Source organism: Lissotriton vulgaris, chromosome 6 (assembly GCF_964263255.1).
Source record: "Lissotriton vulgaris chromosome 6, aLisVul1.2, whole genome shotgun sequence".
Taxonomy (NCBI): Eukaryota; Metazoa; Chordata; class Amphibia; order Caudata; family Salamandridae; genus Lissotriton; species Lissotriton vulgaris.
In genome coordinates, this window is record NC_141694.1 from 1,181,388,567 (window position 1) to 1,181,409,075 (window position 20,509).

At 45.0% G+C, this 20,509-nt stretch overlaps 1 protein-coding gene across 3 annotated transcripts in view; it reads right to left on the reverse strand.

Annotated features, from left to right (window-relative positions):
• The window catches only part of UTRN (utrophin), a 1,497,630-nt gene that overhangs the window by 10,998 nt on the left and 1,466,123 nt on the right, over positions 1 to 20,509 (reverse strand). For all 3 annotated transcript variants that reach the window (XM_086927281.1, XM_086927282.1, XM_086927283.1), the window contains one exon: positions 10,041 to 10,063. In XM_086927281.1, coding sequence (XP_086783407.1) covers positions 10,041 to 10,063 — 23 coding nt within the window. The remainder of the gene's footprint in view (positions 1 to 10,040; positions 10,064 to 20,509) is intronic.

Genomic DNA, 20,509 nt, shown 5'->3' on the forward strand with positions numbered 1-20,509 from the left:
GAAGGGCGCTTCTTGGCCTTGCCCACAGTACCACTGCCATCCAAGTTGTGGTATGTGGTCTATTGGAGTGGCTGTAAACACAGGACCAGAAACACACTTGTTAATCCTGGCCTACTGTGTGACCAAGTTGTGTGCCCGTGGGCAATCATGGCTTGAATATATTCCTCTCCTTTTTGGCATGATTGGGAGAGTTTACAATCGTTGTGAAAGTTGTGGTTAAAAACATGGTCCTGAAAGCACCTGGGGGAATGGATAGTCTCAGAGAACCCGAAATCCAATATGCTGCTGGTCTACTAATTTAACAAACTGATTGATCCTGGGCAAATCCTGCTCTCCCTGTTCCCCTCACCACTGACCTATTGACACATGCTTAAGATAAGAAGTAAACCCAGAGGGTGTGCTCCCAGGACAGGTCCAGGCATGGTGCTCATGCACACAGTCGGGCCAGGCTAGGCTGAAGAGTGAGAGCTGCTTGTCCTTCGAGAGGATTAAAGGGACCAAACAAAAAAGGACCAAAACTCGGGCCAAGGGACATCTCACAGTGCCTCTCGCAAGGCCGAGGGCAGGAGCCAGGCAGAAGGCCGACCGTGCACAAGGCTGCCCGCTCCCACCTCCCCCCATATTTGTATCGTCGGGTTGGTCGTAAAGAGCTGCTAGCACCCCTCGGAGCACCAGGGACCCTCTATGGGACATATTGAGGGGGTGGGACACGGTGCCCTTAGTGATATGGGACATATTGAGGGGGTGGGACATGGTGCCCTTAGTGTCGCCCAGTGTGAGAGACGGCCGCATGTGTACTCTTCACATCTTTGTGCTACGTGCGCAATAAAGCAGGCCAACGCAAAAGAACACGAAGTTTGTTTCTTGTGACTAATCACCCTGTAAATAAACCAGCAGCTTAGGGTGCCAGGCCGAGGCAGCCAAAAGAAACAAAGGAGAGCGTCTGCGGTCACTCCAGGTCTGCTGCAATATGAGCCGCCGTGTGCTCCTGGGCAGAGCGAGCATCAAACCAGGAATGTGACAGCTGGCTTGTTTACCAGGTGCACAGCAGCGCCTTGAGTGGCCCTCGGCAGGCAGAAGGCACACCCCGCTCTGCACCAATGAATGAAGAGGGACTGGATTGGTAAACATCGCAATCTTGCATCACCCGCTGCCCTGCCCACACTTGTATGTTTGGCGGGAAAGAACATTACCACTCGCAGCCAGCAAAATGTGAATGAAAACTAGGTAGACAGGAAGCGCGGCCACCATTATTTAATGTTAAAAAAATACAAGTAGGCAGTACTGCTTGTGACAAGTACAGCGCTCTAAAAAAAAAAAAATATGCAAAAGCAGGCAGACCCCAGATTGCAAGCTAAAGCACAGCAGGTTGTGTTTAAATAGTAACCTGACCCACGAGGAATGCAGCTGTCACCCTTCGCACCACTGCACGCTCCCGAGAGCAAAACACAGTGGGAGTGAACATTACAAAAGAGGTGGGGCATGCACCGCCTTTAGCCATTTGCATGCTTTCATTATTGAAAGATACATGCAAAAGCCAACCAATGTGTGGGAGAAGGCAGACCGAAACGGAATAGACACAAGAAGCCTTGCAGAGTAGCGCATGCGCGCTGCTAGGCTCGACTGAAAAAGAACTTTAAAAGAAGGCAAGTAGTAAAGAAGGAAAGAGGAAGAAAATGAAAGAAAAGGGAAGAAAGAAAGGGAGACGAAAAGTAAGAAAGACTGTTGGAAAGAGACAGAAAGAAGGAAACTAAAGAAAAACAATTAGAAAAGAGAGGAAAGGAAGGAATTGAAAAGGCAAGAAAAGAAAGAAGAAGACATAGAAGGAAAGAGAAAAGAAAGAAAGTAATTAAAAAAAGAAGGAAATAAAGGAAGAAAGGAGGATGAAAGAATGAAGTTAAGAAAGAAAGAATTTAAGAAAGAAGGAAAGGCAAAAGTAAAATGAAGATAACTTAATACAGAACAGTTTCAAATGGACTCAAAATTATGTGCTGTGAAACAGCAGGAGGAAGAAAAGTGAAACACTACAAATGGAATTTACAACAGCACTGGCAGGAGATCTGATAAAGATGAAATGCTCATCAGAAGCATTCTGCTGTCAAATCAGGCTCTAACCACAAATGCAACATACTAAGAAATTAGAAAGTGAAAACAAAAACACTGACACTGAAGGGAACACCCTTGTGTGAGGATGTGCTCTTGTGAGAGAGCAAAATGTATTCACTCTAAGTTAAGTTTTCAGTGGCTTAAGCAGGCCAAACCACTCCCCCATGATATATGCTGTTGTAGGCAGAAGCAAAAAGTGAATGACACAACAACAAACCAATGGATGAAGAGGGGTGGCTGAAAGCTCCTATATGTATGTCTATTTAATTTGGTCAAATCAAAAGGTCTTGGCTAATGCCAGATGTAAATAGGGGCCAATAAAGGGTGAAGAACTTAGTATGACTTGCAACTCATGAGGGATGAAGCTCAGCAATTGTTGTATGTGTTGAGGGTACATCTATAATATGTGCCCTGCTAGTCAGGCTTGGAAAAAATTATCAACTGGAGGGGTTGGCAGATTTGGTGAGGGTTTCAGATATAGCTGAAGGGAAGCGGGAAACAGCCATAACAACGCGGTCAACACCACGCAAGGCCATTACCACGAATCATTTACAACAAACATTCCTTTACTACGTATGTCCATTGGAACAAATTCTTTACCACGGATACACCTTTACTACACATGCCTTTACAACGAAATTGGCATGCATAGGGAATATATGTCTGTGGTAAAGGATTTGTGGTAATCGCCATGGCGAATTTGTGATTGAGATAGCGGAATACCTGGTTTTTTTTGTGTTCCTCTCTTCTGGTACTGGAGTGGGAGAGGAGCACGGGCACCATATACTCCGCATCAGTCTAGCTGAGACAGCGGGCTCTACTGACCGCATTCCTTGTTTCAGCTGCCCCTGGCGGTGCTCAGCAAGGCGGCAGGGACGTGACGTGTGGCTGCCTGGAAGACTACACGCCGAGGCGCTGGTTCCTGGATCAGGATCTACCAGTCTAGCTGTGGCGGTGAGTGTGCCACACTAGACATGGGGGAAATTGCGGTCATTGACAAGGAGGTACGAGTATGGGTTCATTCTTCCCCTCCATGCGCAGCTGCTGGAGACCCCCTCGAGGACTGGCTCATGCTTAAGGAGAGCGCCGACTTGGGCTGTTTGACCTGTGCAGTCCGAGGGCGGTGTCTGAAAATGCCTGTCAGAATCGACTATCAGGGGCGCAGGGTTATTGTGTCCACAATAAGCCTGGGTGGCTCAATTTTTGATCTCGCCGCACCTGATCTGAAGGTGGGGGAGGGGTTTGGGGTATTCATGTCCATGTCTCTCATGTCTTTACCAACTATGCCTTTACAGCGACATTTTCGCTGCAAAGGCTCACAAGGTAAAGCTTTATACGGAAACCGTTAACACACATATGCTTTTCTCAAGCATGCTTCTGCAAAGAATTTCATTGTAAAGGCTTGCGTGGTAAAATAACATTCGTTATTAAAATATGCGTGGTAAAGGTTTGCATTATCATGGTATTAGTGTTGTAACGTATGCTTTGTAAAGGCATGCGTTACAATGAAATACTATGTAACATCATACATCCAAGGGAAGCTGGTGGCTCTTTGGGGTTTTACGGATAATGATGAGCTGAAAATGTAGCAAAAACTCAGATAAAGGCATTAAATATTAAAAAACAACTAAGTGTCACAGAGGTATTATAAATAAAATCATTATTAAAGGGATTTATCTCCAAGTTAAATTAGCCAACTGAGAAACAAAAAATTCAAATCCCCTTGAAATTATCTTTCTTTCACTGAAAAAAATAAAGTTTAAAGAGACGTTATAATTTGGTATGGTAATAAACATGGCCTTTGAGGTTGTTGTTACGTAGGGTAATAAAATATTACTTTATGGTAAATAAACCCTAGAAGTTTACTGAAAAAACGAAGGAAAAAGTGATGTTATTGTTCAGTATGGTGATAAAATCTTAATTTGAATTAAAAGAAAACCTTTGAAATTCACTGAAAAAACCGCCCAAAGGTTAAAAAAGACATTATAGTTAGGTAAAAATGTTAGTTAAAACATACTGTTTCGTGAAGAATCGTCGCACGGCACCAAAGTTATGAGAAAACAAAAATGGCATTACTATGGAAACGCAGACCTAACTATAACAACCTTGTTTTAGCATTCAATCATCTTATCAACGCCGTGGTCAACAGCATTTTGACCTAATTTACAAAATTTCAGAAGTCATCATCCAGACAATATAACTTCCTGAGTCCAAGCACCACAGCTCTACTAGAGAAATGTGTGCCATCCAGTCAAACTGCAACATGTGATGAGGTTTTTAGCCAATAGAATAGAAGGTATCATAGCGTCCATAAACACAGTTGATTCCAGGAGGAAAGGAAACCGCACCACAAAGGTCAGTGACGCGTAAAATACAAATCTGAGAAGAGGGATCCCGCAGACGGGGCCAGGATTTGCCCCTCTGAAGGAATGCACTGCTGGTGTCAATGTCACTCAAAATCAAGGTTTCCAATTAAGATTTTTTTAAGATAATTTGGTCTGGATTTTATTTTCTACATTCTCTGCTAATTAATTTAGCTTGCAAACAAATTTAAACATCTCTAATATGATGACTATATTGTCAATGATACCATTGTGAGTCTTTCTTGTTTTTATGTTGAGGCAAAGATGTTAGAGCTAGGGGTTTTGAGAGATTCCTAAAGTTTGACTATGGATGCAAGGATGAGGAGGCTGGATAACTCGTTGGTCAGTAACGGTATTTTGAATCTGATCCAGACTCTTATCAGGTGAATATCTGGCGATAATGCATCCTCGTTTTTTTTTAAATCAGTCTGAGGCAGGCAGTACCATTTAAGACTTTTACACTCTAATGAGTTGGAAGCTTGGGTGGCCTGGCTAGAGATTAGGCTAATCAACCTTGGAGATAGCCAGGGTGCCTCATACTGCTGTGTGGAGTATAGGAGGTATGTAGCAGAGGCATTTCATTTGTTAGAAACCTAGAACAATGGCACCTTGGGAATAAAGGTAGTGTGAGTGTTTACACAAAGGTCAGCTCACAGCAACACAAAGTGTTTCTGGTGAAGATGGTAAAGGGGAGAGTTGAACTGAAAAAGTGGTAGGTAGGCGATGTTGGGGAAACTGGCATGTGGGTTGATGACACCATAGGGGGACTTCAGTCTTTACCCAGTATCTTAAACTCCCTTACAATTTACTCTCCAGCTAAGCAGTTGGCAATTGAATTGAATTCAATAGTTAAGTTTGAGCTTAGTAGCAGTGTGTGAAAACACAGGCAGAGATTCATGAGAAGATGCATGCAGAGAATATAAATGTTCAAAATGATTGATCAGTGTGTGACTCTCTCAGTGAAATGCAGAGTTCGGAGACAAACGAAAGTGTTGCTTGCCTTCATTAACAATCTTTTGGGTGGATTATCTAGCTACATGCAGAATTGCCCCAGGTGCTAGCCTGAATCCAGAAATGCTGCAATAACTCTCCTGCTCCAGTAGGTGGCGCCACGATGCCAGACTACTCAGATACCTCCCTAGGGTAGAAACCAAGAGCATAAATGGCACCACCTTGTGATCTGTTGTCAGATCTTGATCTTTTGTCTCCCCTTTCAGAGGCAAAGACAAGCCTGACAAAGTAAAAGCAACACAATGCATAAACCATACTCAGTTCAGTGTTAACAGCACCACAGCCCCCATCCCCAGGAATGGGGTGGTGGACATGTCAGTGAGGAATCTGCAGGTAGATATAGTATACAACAGAAAGATTGTTTCTGAAGGTAAAACCAAAGCAGTTCTCTACTGAAGAGAGTATTAGGATTTAAATGGGAAAAAAACATCACCATAGCAAGAATACAAAATTATTTAGACTAGTCACTGGTGGAGAAGGAAGAACAACCTAAAGAGTCCAACAAAGTGGCCACCCTGAAAACCAGGTAGCAACCCAAAAGCAGCAGCACCTAAAACAGGGTGAAGCTAAACCTGCGGGGTGTGTCCTAGTCTCAAGACACTAGCTGACAAACATAACCGAGAAATCATAGAAGACAATAAGAAAAGGCTGAGATGGAATAGCCCAAAATCATGTGGTCCAACAGATAAAAAAATGGGCTACTCCCACAAAGAAGGACCAAAACCAAGTCACTCCAAACATACAGGACAGAAAGGGTTGCATGTCAGGCCTCAACAGTCCCAAATTAGAAAGAAGCCAGACAGTGCCAAAACAAAAAAACGCATCTAGATATGAAGAGCTCCAGGAGGGTGCTTTAATGTAACAGAGGATAGCAGCAACCCTCTGTGACTGCAGAGGAAAAAGAATCAACAACCTTGAAGGCTCAACACACAACCCTCCACAAAAGAAAGCAGATGACAGTGGAGTACAAAACAGCAAGAGTTGGTTGTCCTAAGAAAACATCAATTAGTAATGGAACTAAACAAAACTCACATCAAAACAAATCTAAATGAGAGCAAAACTCTGCCCTACCTATCCTAACGTACAACAACAGATTGGAAAGGACTTCAAGTAGAATCACTAAAACCTCTTGTAGACAAAAGGGAAGGGAGAGTGGGGAGGTCATCTAAAATGGTAAGCAACACAGCATGTACTGGTCAGTACCGGCAAGATGCACTCTACAATTACAGTCAGCAATGATTCACAACAAAATCAGCCAGTTAGACATAGGCTGCCAGGACTGGACAACTGAAGCCCTGGACCGAAGAACATAAGTCCCTCGAATCCAAAGCAGGGCCAAAAGGAAGTCACCAGGACTACCAATATGGGGATACAGCATCAAAAGAGTAGAACTAAACTTCTTAGAATGGACCAACCAGAAGAAATAAGTCCGGATATGGTATATCCTATGCTAAGAGGGGGTGAATCTGTGGTGGAAACTTCTACCGAAGGGACTATCTCCAAGAACTTTAGGGAACAGCATCTGCCGAAATTCCAACGTGAGCAACATAAGAAACCCTTTCTATTACAATACACATAGCTGCATGCATAAGCACTAGAATGTTGAAAATAAGGAGTTGGAGCACAAAAGAAAGGCCCTCAGGCTCGGTCAAGAAACCTCAAAGGCAACACAGACCATTCCAGCACTAAAGAGCATGGAAGGGTGAGGCAGAAAGGGCAATGAAGCAGCTGAATCCCTACAGCTAAAGCCATAATCAACCATGAGCCTGCCTCTGCTATCGCTACACTCCCTGAAAGGAGGAAACAGCTACTTAGAAATGGAAATGTAAGCTCCCACCTGTGCCTTCCCCGGACCTACTCTGCCTGCTTCAAAAAGACTGGAGCAATCAAAAGAGAAGTCCAGCAAGATCAACTGAACAGCTTGCCGAAAACCAGAGGGACCTACGTGAGCACCACGGTGTAGGGACACAGAGGAGTCCATAGATCCGCCCACTGAGTCCACCATGTCAGGCAGACATAAGAAGCTGTTTAGCAACTCTAACATGATCACAGACCACCTCAGCGAAGTAACCACTGACATGATCTGGATGCAGGAGAAACACCATCATCTTCATCTTCCAAAGCACATAGAAGTTTTGAGCAAAAAGGTAAGTAGCATTACAAGAGGATAAAGTAACAACACTCTATGAGAATATTTTCATCCCGCTGCATCAAACCACTACTGTACTGCATCCCAGAGAGCAGATGAAGACAAAGGTGAAGGGATGATATTAACCCTGTGGTCTAGGGGGAATTGCCATACAGCGATGGCAAGATGTCTAGATTAGAAGAGAGAAAATCAAGGTAACCTGGAGCTAAGCAGGAACACAGTGCAGCTCAGCTGCTGACTGGTGGAGCAAAGGATGGCCAAAGACACTTAACGGGCTCTACCAATGCCTAGTTAAGGGCAGCTAGAGTTCTAAAGAAGAAGGCTCGTCTAGAGACTTTCAGTCAACACGTTTTTCTTAATCTGTCATAGGTAGTTAGAATTCAAGACCTTCATATGCTTGCAGTGTTCCATGGAATAAAGAAAAGCCATTCAAAGAGAGTCCTGGGCCCATTTCAGAGCAACCTCAGGCTCTGAGTCCAAGCCACTGGTGCCATGAAAGTCCTGATAAAATCATATCCTGATTGCTAAGAAGATGAGACACAAACTGCTTCCTTCAAGTCATAGACAACTTTACACACGCTCCCTGAAACTATAATGCTAGACACAAAGGATACAGAAGAGTGAGCCCAGGATACAAAAGAGAGAGCTGAGGATACAGAGGAGAGAGCCAAGGTTACATAAGAACTAGCTGCGTGCTTGGAATTCTATGATTGGGAACATGAGACTTGAGAAGAAACATCCCCAGCAGTAGTCCCATAACCCTGATCTATTTTGGTTAACTGGGTAATGGACACCCAAGAAGCCTTTATCGACACCAATGACAAAGTAGCTGGCAAGGACTTTGGTGGCAAAGTGAAGAGTACTGGGGCAGGAAAGGAGATGACCAAGTGATTGAAGCCAAACTGCACCAAGGCAGAGACAACTGGTGGAAGTCATATATGAGGCCAGAATGCAGCCAACCAGTTGCTTAGTTGCTTGGTGCCAGGGCAGCAACTACTGCTAACGGAAGCGCATACACTGGGCCTGGAAACTCCTTAGATAGCGAAGGCACAGAGATGAAAGAACCAGCGTTGCCTCGATCAACTCTGCCACTTAGAACAGTCAACACCAGATTATGGAAAACTGGGAGTGGATTCAACAGCGCTGGGCTAGGTGCTGGAACAGAGTCAGGCACCAGCTCTGGGCCTTTGCCAGCCAGTAAGGAGTAGAGTCTGAAGAAGCATTTGAGGTTGGAGGTGATGGGTGATCATAAACTAAAGCCCAAAACGATGGCCAGATGGAAGGCACTCAACCAGATTTAAGTACAGGGTGACACAGAATGCAACTGCGACAAAGAGGATAGATTTATCTCTCGTCTGAATCAAGACCAAGACCTGGACCTACGCCACCCTTACAGCCTCCCCTGTCCATCAGAGGGACACCTGACATCTACTGGAGTCAATGAACAATGGCACCCAAGTAAACAGTATCTGGTGCGGCACAAAGTACTGAAGGAAGACATTAAAACAAGGACCAACAAGAGTGCATGTGACAGGACCAGAATAACTGCGAAATTTGAAAATCCAAATAAAATATTAGAGAAAAGCACATTACATCTGCGCCAAAGAGAAAGAGAAAAAGGGAACGGGCATTAGCATGCCTGGTGGTGCCATATTTGGCTCCATGATTTCATAGTCAAGCAGGTGTCAGTCATCTGCATACCACGGTTTCATCTAACAGTGCGGGAGAACTATTGGAAAATATCCAGATACAGTCAGGCACCTGGGGGAGATTCATGAGGTTAAGAAGGTGCAGATAGAAGTATACATTAAAAGTGCTATTAATATTTTTTTAAACAGACTTTTGACCCAAAAAAAGCAAAAATCATACACTGGATAGGAGGCTCCTATGGTGGCTTATGTATTTATTTAGGTTTAGGTGATAATAGTTTGGAAGGAAGCAAAATGACGGAGGAGAAAGATAGGCAAGGCTAAGAAGTTGGAGTTAATTGTGACCAGGATATCATCTGATGCTATGGTTGCAGTACTAAATTTGTGTTAGTAAACCAACAATAGGTCTTTTGCAACCAGACACCTAGCAATGTCTGGCAGGCTTAAACTAAAGGTGGGAAAATGCATTGAATCAAAACAAAAGGTCAATATGTATACAAAAAAAGGGGGTAGCATTTGCTACTAAGAGTCTGAGTGCCTTATTAAAAACTAAAAATTATTTTGTAGCAGATCTTCATCTGTGTAGTACTAGACATGTACAAATGAACATAATTCTAAATGAATCAAGCACATGACTATAACAGCAAATGTGTTCAGCAATATTTATTTTCACCTTGAATTTATCAAATGAAAAGATGAAGCCATGCACTAAGGAACTGGTACAATAAACCGTGACATTTGAAGAAAAAAAAGGCATCTTACCTACTGTCTTCCAGTCAGATTTGCTGTGAATGTAAAAGAAAGGTAATATTATTATAATAAGCAACACCAAAAGCTCTCGCAACAATTAATTATAAAAATAGAACAAAATCCCCACTACACATCTATTGCTTAAGAATTAAGGCTGGACTGGAAATGCATGCACTATGGGCCATATGTATCATAGTACCGTTTTGCGATTCCTAAATAGCGATTTTTAAGGAATCGCTATTTAGGAATCGCAAAACGGTATGTATGAAGAAATTCGCTTTTTTGTAGCGATTCCTTAATCTTCCTCAATTGCGAATTCGCATTTTGCGAATTCGCAATTAAGGAATAATTTCCAATGCATTCCTATGGGCCAGGAGGCCCATGAGAATGATTTCCAAATAATTCTCAAATTGCAAATTCGCAATTTGCTAATCGCAATTTGAGAATTATTGCAAGGGTGCAGGGGTGTCTCAAGGACGGCCTGCTGCTCCCCTGAAAATTACATGTGTGTGCAAATGGCGCACATACATGCCCAATGGGCATGTATGTGCGTCATATGCCACCCTCACAAATGCACAATTGTGCATATTTACTAGAAATCGCAAATTACCACCAACTTGTAGTTGGTGGTAATTTGCGATTTCTAAACCTGAAATCGCAAGTCTAAAATGCTTCTTACATAGCATTTAAGGAATCGCAAAATTGCGATTCCTTAAATGCTATAGCAAAATAAGGAATCGCAAATATTTGCGATTCCTTAAGATGCGATAGTTTGATACATATCATTTTATGCAAAACAGCCTTTTGCGATTCGCAAAGGGCGAAATTCGGCTAATTTCGGCTTTTGGGAATCGAAAAAGGCTTGATACATATGGCCCTATGTCATTTGTGGTGTGGGGAGGTGGCTCTATAATAGTTTTAGACCAAATATGACTGGCCTTTGTGAGTTAGGAGTGAGTGGCCAGAGAGAGGGGCATGATCATTCTCGGGAGACAGAGCAAAAGCCAACACACAGGCAAAAGATGGAGAGAGCAACCAGATGCGGCAAAGGGGAAGGGTCACACACTCCCATGAGGTGCTAAAATAGAAATGCTTTATAAAATGCAAAGTAAAAAGACAGTTGTCCAACATCATGAGTGAAATGATACAATTAGTAACTATCAAACAGCAGCAATATTAATACCAGAAAGAAGGGAAGAAAGAGTGACTCTGGAGCAGGTAATTAGACTGGTTAAGAGAGCCATCAAATCATGAACAAGGAACTCACCCAAGGCCTTCTCCAAATATATGTTTAAGTATTGTACACAATACTGTTTGCAACACGTTACAGACAGTTTAGGTGGTATATAGAGAGACCAAATAGGTGAATTTTGATTTAAACAAAGGCTTGTGCAGAGCTCTTTACGATGGACGTGATAGAGCACAATGGTGCTCTTTCATTTGTAGGGGTGCATTATAATCACAAGTAGTTTGCACCTACACGTATATTTTCGTGTTGTGTTAACATTTGGTTATTAGAACATGTAATGTATTTATGAGAAACCAAAGTGATAGTTATAGTTTGCACAACATAGAGTAATCAACACTGTAATCATGTGCTATTCAATGAAACCCTGAAATGTTCTGAGTTTTACATGTGATCAACAAGAACTAATTCTATTGTGATGTAACACACTGATCTAAAATTGCACAGTAATAATGTTCATGCGTACGTGTGCTTAATGAAATTATATGTGTTTCTTATGTTAGCCAAATTTTGTAGGCCTAATGTGTATTTCTCCCGGCCTCTCTAGATGAGTTTGTTAGCAGAACTCGCATGTATGCAGAATCTGTTCTTTCTCACACTTTATTGCAGATGAAGAAAATCATCCTTGTTCGTTAGAATAACGCTTTTGTTTTAGGAGTTAGGCTCAGGAAGGAGAGGATACATTTTAGCAAGCGGTATTGATAATGTGAGACGGTGTTCTTTCTCACTAGAGAAGGCCTGGGAATCAAGGTCATCGAGCAAGCGCCTGGGAGCATCGTTGCTGAGTGGAAAGTTAGCTACGAGGAGGTGTCCAGCTGGATGGGATGATAGCGTGATATGACGATGGGTGTCGAACGGTTTTTGTGTTGGGGTTAGGGACAGAGCCCTGGGGACTTCTGCCATAGAGGAGAGAAGAGAGCATTTTAGAACGTGCTCTGTAGCTTTATGCTACTTGACCCATTAAGCATGAGTGTGCTTCTTAGGAAGACGTCACGTGCTGACACCTTATTCCTGAACTTGCATGGGAAATGTTAAGTAGAGATGTCACGATAGTGGTAGTGTAGGGACAGATTAATTCTTTTTACTTACGAACCTCCGATGAAGCGAACTATTGATGTTGGCGCAGCAATCTTTTGCATAATGTTATTGGAATTGGTGATCCTATGTGTATTCGCCATCTAAATTTCGCTCGTAGATTTGGCTATGTATTAGTGCCAATGTATTTTTACACCCTCTACTGGTGCTTGTTTGTATGTATGTGCAAGTTTTCTTGGCTATGTAATAAATTCCCTAAAATCTAGTTTTAGAGTCTGTGTTCCTTCAGTAACATGGGCAACTGGAATGGTAATGTATAATTTGTTAACGGTTTTTCTCCCCTCCACACTTTCAAGCAGGCACCAACGAGCCATAGACCTGGGGTTCCAGAATAAGTCTAGAACGTGGAACCTGGCTCCTTCAGATGTTAAAGTTCATAACCACTTTATATAGTGTTTATTTATTTATTTTAGTGTTTTATAGAGAGCAAACTTGACCCGTGAGGGTATCAGAGTGCTTTACATGGTATACAGAGGTGAACAAACAAAGTCTAAAGTGCAGAAAAATACAAAACTATACAAAAGGTTGGCGAGGGGCAGGGGTGCTGAGAACGTAGGGGAAGGGGGATACAAGTGTATGATTGCAATCATAGTTAGAGTCAGTAAAAACAAAGGCCCCACATATTCTCTGCGGGGAGAATTGGTGATCTGGGGAGGAAGCAATAGTCTTAGATTCATCAGGCACAATGTGGTGGATGAGGGCAGGCCTTAGATGAGGAATTTACCCATGAGGTAGGTTTTGGCCTCCTCCTTGAAACGTGCTAGAGAAGGGATTCTTCTGATGTCGGGTGGGAGACAGTTCCAAATTCTTGGTGCTGCCCGGGAGAACGCCCTATTGTAGGTTATTTTTTTCTGAAAAAAGGAAGGTTGGAGTAAGAGGTTTCTAGCTGACTGGGAGTTCCTGCTTCCTCCAGATATCACTAGTTTCTGAGCCAGATAAGCAGGGGAGTTTGCGTATAGAGCCTTGTGTGTAATGCATGCCAGTTTCAACTGAATTCTGGCTTCTAGAGGGAGCCAATTCAGCGCTTTCATATGTGGAGAGATGTGGTCGAATTTCCTGGTGCTGGTGAGAAGTCTGGCGGCCACGTTGAGGCAGGCTTTTGGAGGTGCTAAAGAGATCTTGGGTAGTCCAGTAAGGGTGGAACATCCATATTCCAGTCTAGAGATGACTGGTGCTTGAACTGCCATTTTTAAGTCCGGAGCATTGATGAAAGGTTTCAGCTTCCATAGGTAGCTCAGGTGGAATCTGGCTGCTTTAGCCATCGAGTTAATGTGGTCTCGCATGTTCAGGTTACAGTCAAGGATTATCCCCGGGGATTTGGCAGAGTCCACAATGGTCGGCGGGCAGTTTAGGGCTGTGATGGCCTTGATCCACATCTGAATCTCTGAGTTGGCTTGTGAAGGGGAGATTAAGAGAAATTCAGTTTTCTTTGCGTTGAGTTTGAGTTGGTTAGTGGCTAGACACTGGACAGTCAGTTTCAGGGTCTCATTCGCCTCAAGCGAAGGGATATTGATGTATATTTGGCTATCATTCGCGTACATATGGTAAGAGATGTTGGCGGTACGAAGAACTTTGGTGAGTGGCTCTCAGTAAAGATTAAAGAGGGTGGGGGACAGGGTTGAGCTTTGGGGTACTCTAACCGTGAAGCTGGTAGGTGGGAGCTGATGGGTTGCCGTTAATGAGGAATCTCTGAGATCGGTTATGGAGGAAGGACCTGAACCATTCTAGGACCACACCATCCAGACCCATTCAGAATTTAAGGCGTTCGAGTAGTTTATCATGGTTGACCGTATCGAAGGCGGAGGATAGATCTAAGAGGATTAAAAGGCAGGTTTTGCCTTGGTCTAGGGCTTAGAGTGCGTCGTCCACAATGTGGAGCATAGTAGTTTCAGTGTTATGCGCCGGTCTGAATCCAGATTGGAAGTCATCAAGTAGGTGGAAGTTGTTGATGTGTTGGCTTAGTTGCTGTTGTACACCCTTCTCCAATACTTTGGCTAATAGCGGGATATTGGAGATAGGTCTGAAATTGTCGGGGGAGGCTGGGTCCAGTGATGTTTTTTTAAAAATAGGGAGGACTTGGCTGGCTTTCAAGGGGTCCGGAATCGAACCCTGCTGGAGAGAGGCGTTGATTATTGCAGTCCAGCAAGGAACAATGGATTGGGAGGCAGCAGTGAGGCAGTTGGAAGGTAGCGGGTCATTAAAGTGGTTGTTTGGGTTTAAGGTAGATAGGATTTTGGAGATGGGGTCTTCGTTATAGTATTCAAAGTCAGTCCAGCTTGCTTGGTTTGTAGGTGAGGCCAGAGGAAGTGGTGGGAAAAAGGGGGCAGGTCAGGAAGGGGTTGAGAGTAGGTGGCGGTACTGAGTTCAATTCCTAATGCCGTGATTTTATCAGCGAAGAAAGAGGAGAATTCTTCTGACGATATTAGGAATTTGGGGGATTATTTTGGCGTTTTAGCCAGTTTATTAGATTGGTGTTTGACCAGCTCAAATAGCTTACGGGGTCTATTCTTGGCGTTCCCCAATTCCGATCTGAAATATTCTTTTTTGGAATTGAGGATGTGTTTGTTGTAGGAGTTTCTTGCCTGGTGGAGAAGTTTTAGATGGGTAGCAGAGGGGTGTTGTCTCCAGTTTCTTTCAGATAGCCATAGGGATTTCCTCTCCATGTTGAGGGAACCAGTGAACCAGGGGTTTCTGTCTTTGATTTGTGTTCTTTTTAGTTTTAGCGGGGCAAGGCCATCCAGAATGTTTGATAAAGACGACGAGTAATATTCATTGAGGTCGCTGACTGTGGTTATGTGCGAGGGGGGGGTCAGATTTGCAACGAGCCTCCAGTTTCATACGGTCGCGGTTCTTAGTGCCTCTGGTCCAGCGTTTGGGAATCACTGGTTGCGGTGTCTTTGTCTTGTGGGTCCCTGGTAAAATGAAGGAGGTGGAGTGGTTGTCAGACCAGTCACATGGGTCTATGGAGATAAGCTTGACTGAGGATTCCTTAGAAATGATCCATTTAAGGATGGCCCCTTTTGAGGGGGTAGGCAGAGAGCAGGCTTGAGTCAGGGCTTGGTCAGTTAAAAGGTCTTTAATGGCGTTGACGTAGGGATTTTTAGTGTCTTTCCAGTTCAGGTTTTAATCACGCAGGAAAATCTCCTTGGCATTGGAGGAGATTTTAGTTGTGATGATTTCCAAGAGGTGATCGGTGAAAAAATCGTTAGAACCTGGACGGTGGTAAAAAATGTGCATGTTGCATAGATGTAATGAGTTGCTGCAAATGGAGAGTGCGAGGTATTCGCAGGAGTCAGTGGTGTCTGCCAAGAGTTCCGTGACAAGGAGGGAGGATCGGTAGATGCAGGCAATGCCTCCTCCTTTCCTGTTGGAATGTCTGTCCAGTCTGGCGATGTTGTAATTGGGAGGGACTAATACGTCCAGACAAGGGGAGGAGTAGTCATTGAGCCAAGATTCTGTTAGTATAGCTAGGTCTAAATTTTTGTTCAGGATGAGGTCAGCAATATCAGCAGCATGCTTGACTGCGGAACGGCAATTGATTAAGAGACCAGATTGGGGGGGGTGGGTCTGGGGGAGTGTCAGGGATCTGGACGGTCAGGACTACAGGCACGAGGTTGCTATTCATCACACTTCTGTGATGGAGGGCAGGTGGCCTGTTGGGGTTGATGGTGACCGTGCTGATGAGGTGTCCAGGACTCGTATCTAGTGGGCAAGGGATGGCTTGGACAGAGTTGTGGTCTTGGAGGATGGCTAGGATTTCATTTCCCGTGAGGTCTAGGGGGTTAGAGGTGGCAGTGGTAGAGTTGTAGGAGAGTGCGAGAGCTCTGGATTCCTCCTCTGATAGGTGGCAAGATTGTTTGCGCGGGCAAAGATGTCTCAGAGGTAGCGGGAGTGGATGCTTGGGAGGCTCGGTGAACGGTGGGGGGGAGGTATGAGGTGACTTGAGGTTAGCAAGGGAGAGCTCGGCAAGGTGAAGGAGGTTCATAAGGTCCAGAATGGAGCTATGGATGCTCTGGGTTAGTTTATTCGCTCTGGAGTGCAGAGTTTCTAGATCAATATAAGCTGGGGGTGCTAGAGAGCAAGGGGGCAAAGGTTCGGGAGCAGTCCAGGGGGCATGTAAGGGTGGAGGGAGAGATAGGTTGGTTTGAGTAGACTTCAGGGTCTTAAGATGAGTACCTAGCTCACGATTTTGGTGTATGGCTGGCGGGGTGGAGGTCGGAGGTATTTAATTATTATTATTTATTTATTAAATTATTCGAGCATTGCACTTTGGATTACAACAATATGCCAAACTGCTGCAAGAAATGGTGTTCTAGGTATATACACTAATATTAAAGGCCACTGTGAAAAGTTAATTATCGACTGGATCAAATATGGCACCATTTTGCTCAAATCAGGGGGTTTGGAGAATTGGCATCACATGTTTTAGCCGCTACGATCAGGTCACTGGAAGTGACATCAAATGCTTTAAGCTCAAGGACAATAACTGGATGACTGTTTACACAGCTGCTGAAAACTCCAAGCTGCAGAATGTGAATAAGACATAATTATTTCCTAGTACATTAGGAACAAAAAGCTCATTTTCGTGACAGCCTGGATACTTCTCTAAGGTGATCTTCTGCCATGTAGCTTCAGCTTCATAGTGGCATGTCTGCCTTTGTTGATGGATTGGCTGAGCCGCCAATATCTTTGAAAGTGTAAGCACCAAACAGAAGATGTGATGGTAGAGAAAAAGGTATCCCTCCCTGTGGTGCATCCATCATTGCTAGAGAGGCAAACTGGTGGGTGACTTAGCTGCTAAAGAATTAACACCTTCGCCGCAGAGCTAATTCCCCTGCGGCGCGGGGGGAGGTGCTTGTGACGAGCTTGGCTGGTCACCCTGCACGGTGGCGCTGAGCTCGTCATGACCACGCCCGCTTAATGGAACGCCCAGCACAGAGGGGGCGTTCTACGGCGGTTATGACGAGCTCAGCTCAACATGAGCACAGCGCCATTGTGCCTCATGACGAGCTGAGCTCGTCATGAGCACCGAAAGAGTTAATGGCCGAATACGAGTTTGGCGGACACACTGCCAGCCGACCACGGTGGGGGTTAAGAAAATGCAGACAAGCCAGCAACATCTCGACCGCCGCCTTACGATTTTTTGTAGGGCTGGTGGCGCAGTCATGGCGGTGGCAAGCTTCGGCTCTGAGAAAGAGTTGAAAGCCCGTGCCGCCCATTCTAGTGCCTGCAGCCAGTCGGGCCCACTGTTTCTGGGCACTATGTTGTGCATGGAAAACAGTGCGCCCAACACCATTGTTGGCATTGGAGGGCACAACATGGGCACCAGCCACATTGTACAAGGGCTTTTGCGACCTGGAGCCATTTTCTTGGGCTCATTACCTGCCTTTCTGCCGTGTTTTGCATGGCGGTGCCACCACCATGAAAAGGTTGGCGGAAAGTCAAGTCATAATAAGGTTGGTGGTGCAGGAGCAGAGACTGCCTCCATTATCCGCCTCAGCATCTCCCGCCGCGGTAGAAGGAACGGTGGCGGCAGTCCTGAGGCGGGCCCCCCGCCAGGGATGCAGGCGGTCGGAGTGCCAAAAAGCAGAAGCGGCTCACGGACCGCCAGGGGTCATAATCAGGCCCTTAGTGTTTTTAGAAGATCCTCCACTATTGACAACTTTTAAGATAGACTTAAAACATTGACTTGAGTAGGACAATCTATTAATACAATCAGATATGCAGGAATGAGGAACTTGCATTTGGAAAGTTTCAGGGGTCCAATTCATAAAAGAAATGGGAAAATCTAGACAATGTATATCTCTCTGCTGTGATTTGCGTAGATTTCCAGTTTTTTAGGAATTCCCAAAATCATTTTGTAGTCCTTTTAACTAAATACTTCACCTCATCTTCAGATAGCATAAGGAGCAACAGTTACCATGGAGCCACTGTTGAGTTGATTCTAGATGCCCAGGGAAACCTAGTTTAATAGGTGGCACAAGTGCTAGTGATACAAATGCGCTTTAGTTTCCAAGTGACAGTAATTGCAGAGATGTGCTCAGTTTCTGACATCATAGATCATGTAGAGTGAGGGTCAAGGAGCAAGATTAAGGTCCAGTAACCATGCTCCTTGGTAAGGGAATATATATAACCAGAATGGGGTACTTGTTCCTTTGTGGGAAAGGGATGAGTAAAGGTTGGAATAGAAAGCTCTGAGGAGGATATTCCTTATTAGGAAGTGTTACCCTCACACACCCACGCGGGTGTCATGCTTCATCATCGGGCTGTTTGCTTTTCGTGGGGTCAGCACTGCAATGCCCTACTGGCCCCCCGAGACGGCTCTTTAGCGAAGATCTTTTTATATATGTCAGCCGTGATGGTCCATGTGGGTGAGTGGAGCTAGTGAGTGGTGGTGCAAGCGGTCTAAAACTACCTAAAGGGTATTCAACTAAATTGTATTCAGGAGTCCCTTTGGTAGGGTTAAAATCAATAAAAATCTGGACGGTAAGCGCTAGGTTATGGAGCGCGACTATCTGGTATGGGTAGTGCAAAAACTGTATAGGTTTTATAAGTCAGGTCAACATGTTACACGCCCTATTGGTCCAGGAGGGATCCACGGCGTTTTTTCAGGACCAGGAGTAAATAAATATCCTACCCTTAATCAGAGTCAGCATCAGAGTATAGTTCTATGTAACATTTCATAGTGGTGAAGCATTAGATAAAAAGTACCTGGATTAGGCTCACACTATTGCACAAGTTACTACTTGTGTAACGATATATCTGTAAGAGACATTAGTTAGTGATAGATTCCTTACCTTAGAATATCCCCAGGCGTCAGACTGGATCCGGAAATTTTTGCGTAGCAATACCCCTGCGCGCTGTTAGGCGTCGTCTGCGGCTCCGCGTCCGTCGTCGGCGTCGTGAGCGCCGGGATGACGTCATCGGAGTATATAGACGGCGCCCATGCGCGCTGACGTCAGTTCTGATAACACAGCTTTTCCGCGCCAGATACGCAGAGCCATGATAGAACTAACACTGGTGCCATGAAACTAGGGCCCTGAAAGGGGATGACCTTAACCCTAAATATCGGTTCGCAGAACGGGGAGGATGGGAGGGCGGTAAGGAATCTATCACTAACTAATGTCTCTTACAGATATATCGTTACACAAGTAGTAACTTGTGCATCTGAAAGAGACACGTTAGTGATAGATTCCTTACCTTAGAATAGATACCCCAGCAATACCAACCCCGCGGTGGTGGGTCTGCGAACCAATATCACACCAGAAAGTCCTGGAGGACGGAACGGCCAAAGAAGCCATCCCTCCGGACTTGACTGTCCAGGCAGTAGTGTCTTGCGAACGTGTGCAGCGAGGCCCACGTGGCTGCCTGACAGATGTCCTGCAGGGGGACACCGCGGCCCAGGGCAGTTGTCGTTGCCGTGGCCCGAGTGGAGTGAGCCCGCAATCCAGCCGGGGGCTCCTTCCTCGCCATGGAGTAGCATGCTTGGATGCACAAGATGATCCACCTGGAGATGGTCCTCTTGTGTACAGCCTTTCCCTTCTTCGCGCCCACGTAACCAACGAAGAGTTGGTCATCCACCCGGAATTGGCGAGTGCGGTCCAAGTAGTAGGAGAGCGCACGTTTTGGATCCAGACGGTGGAGCCTCTCCTCCTCTTTCGAGGGATGCGGAGGCGGAAAGAAGGTGGGCAAGGTGATGGACTGCCCGATGTGGAAGGCCGTGACAACCTTGGGCAGAAAGGAAGGTCGTGTACGCAACACCACCTTATCAGGGTGAACAGACAGGAAAGGCGGAGAAGAAGAAAGAGCCTGGAGCTCACTCACTCTCCTGGCAGAGGTGATGGCAACCAGGAAGGCCGTCTTCAGCGTAAGGAGGCGAAGAGGACAGTTATGAAGTGGCTCAAAGGGAGCACACATCAGATAGGTGAGAACAAGGTTCAAGTCCCACTGGGGCATCACGAAGGGAACAGGAGGGAACATGTGTGTGATGCCCTTCAGAAATCTACTCACTATAGGGGACTTGAACAAAGAAGGCTGATCAGGTAGCCTCAAGAAGGCTGAAAGAGCAGAGAGATACCCTTTAAGAGTGCCCAGAGCAGAGCCCTGCTGGGCAAGGGAAAGAAGAAAGAGCAGCACTTCC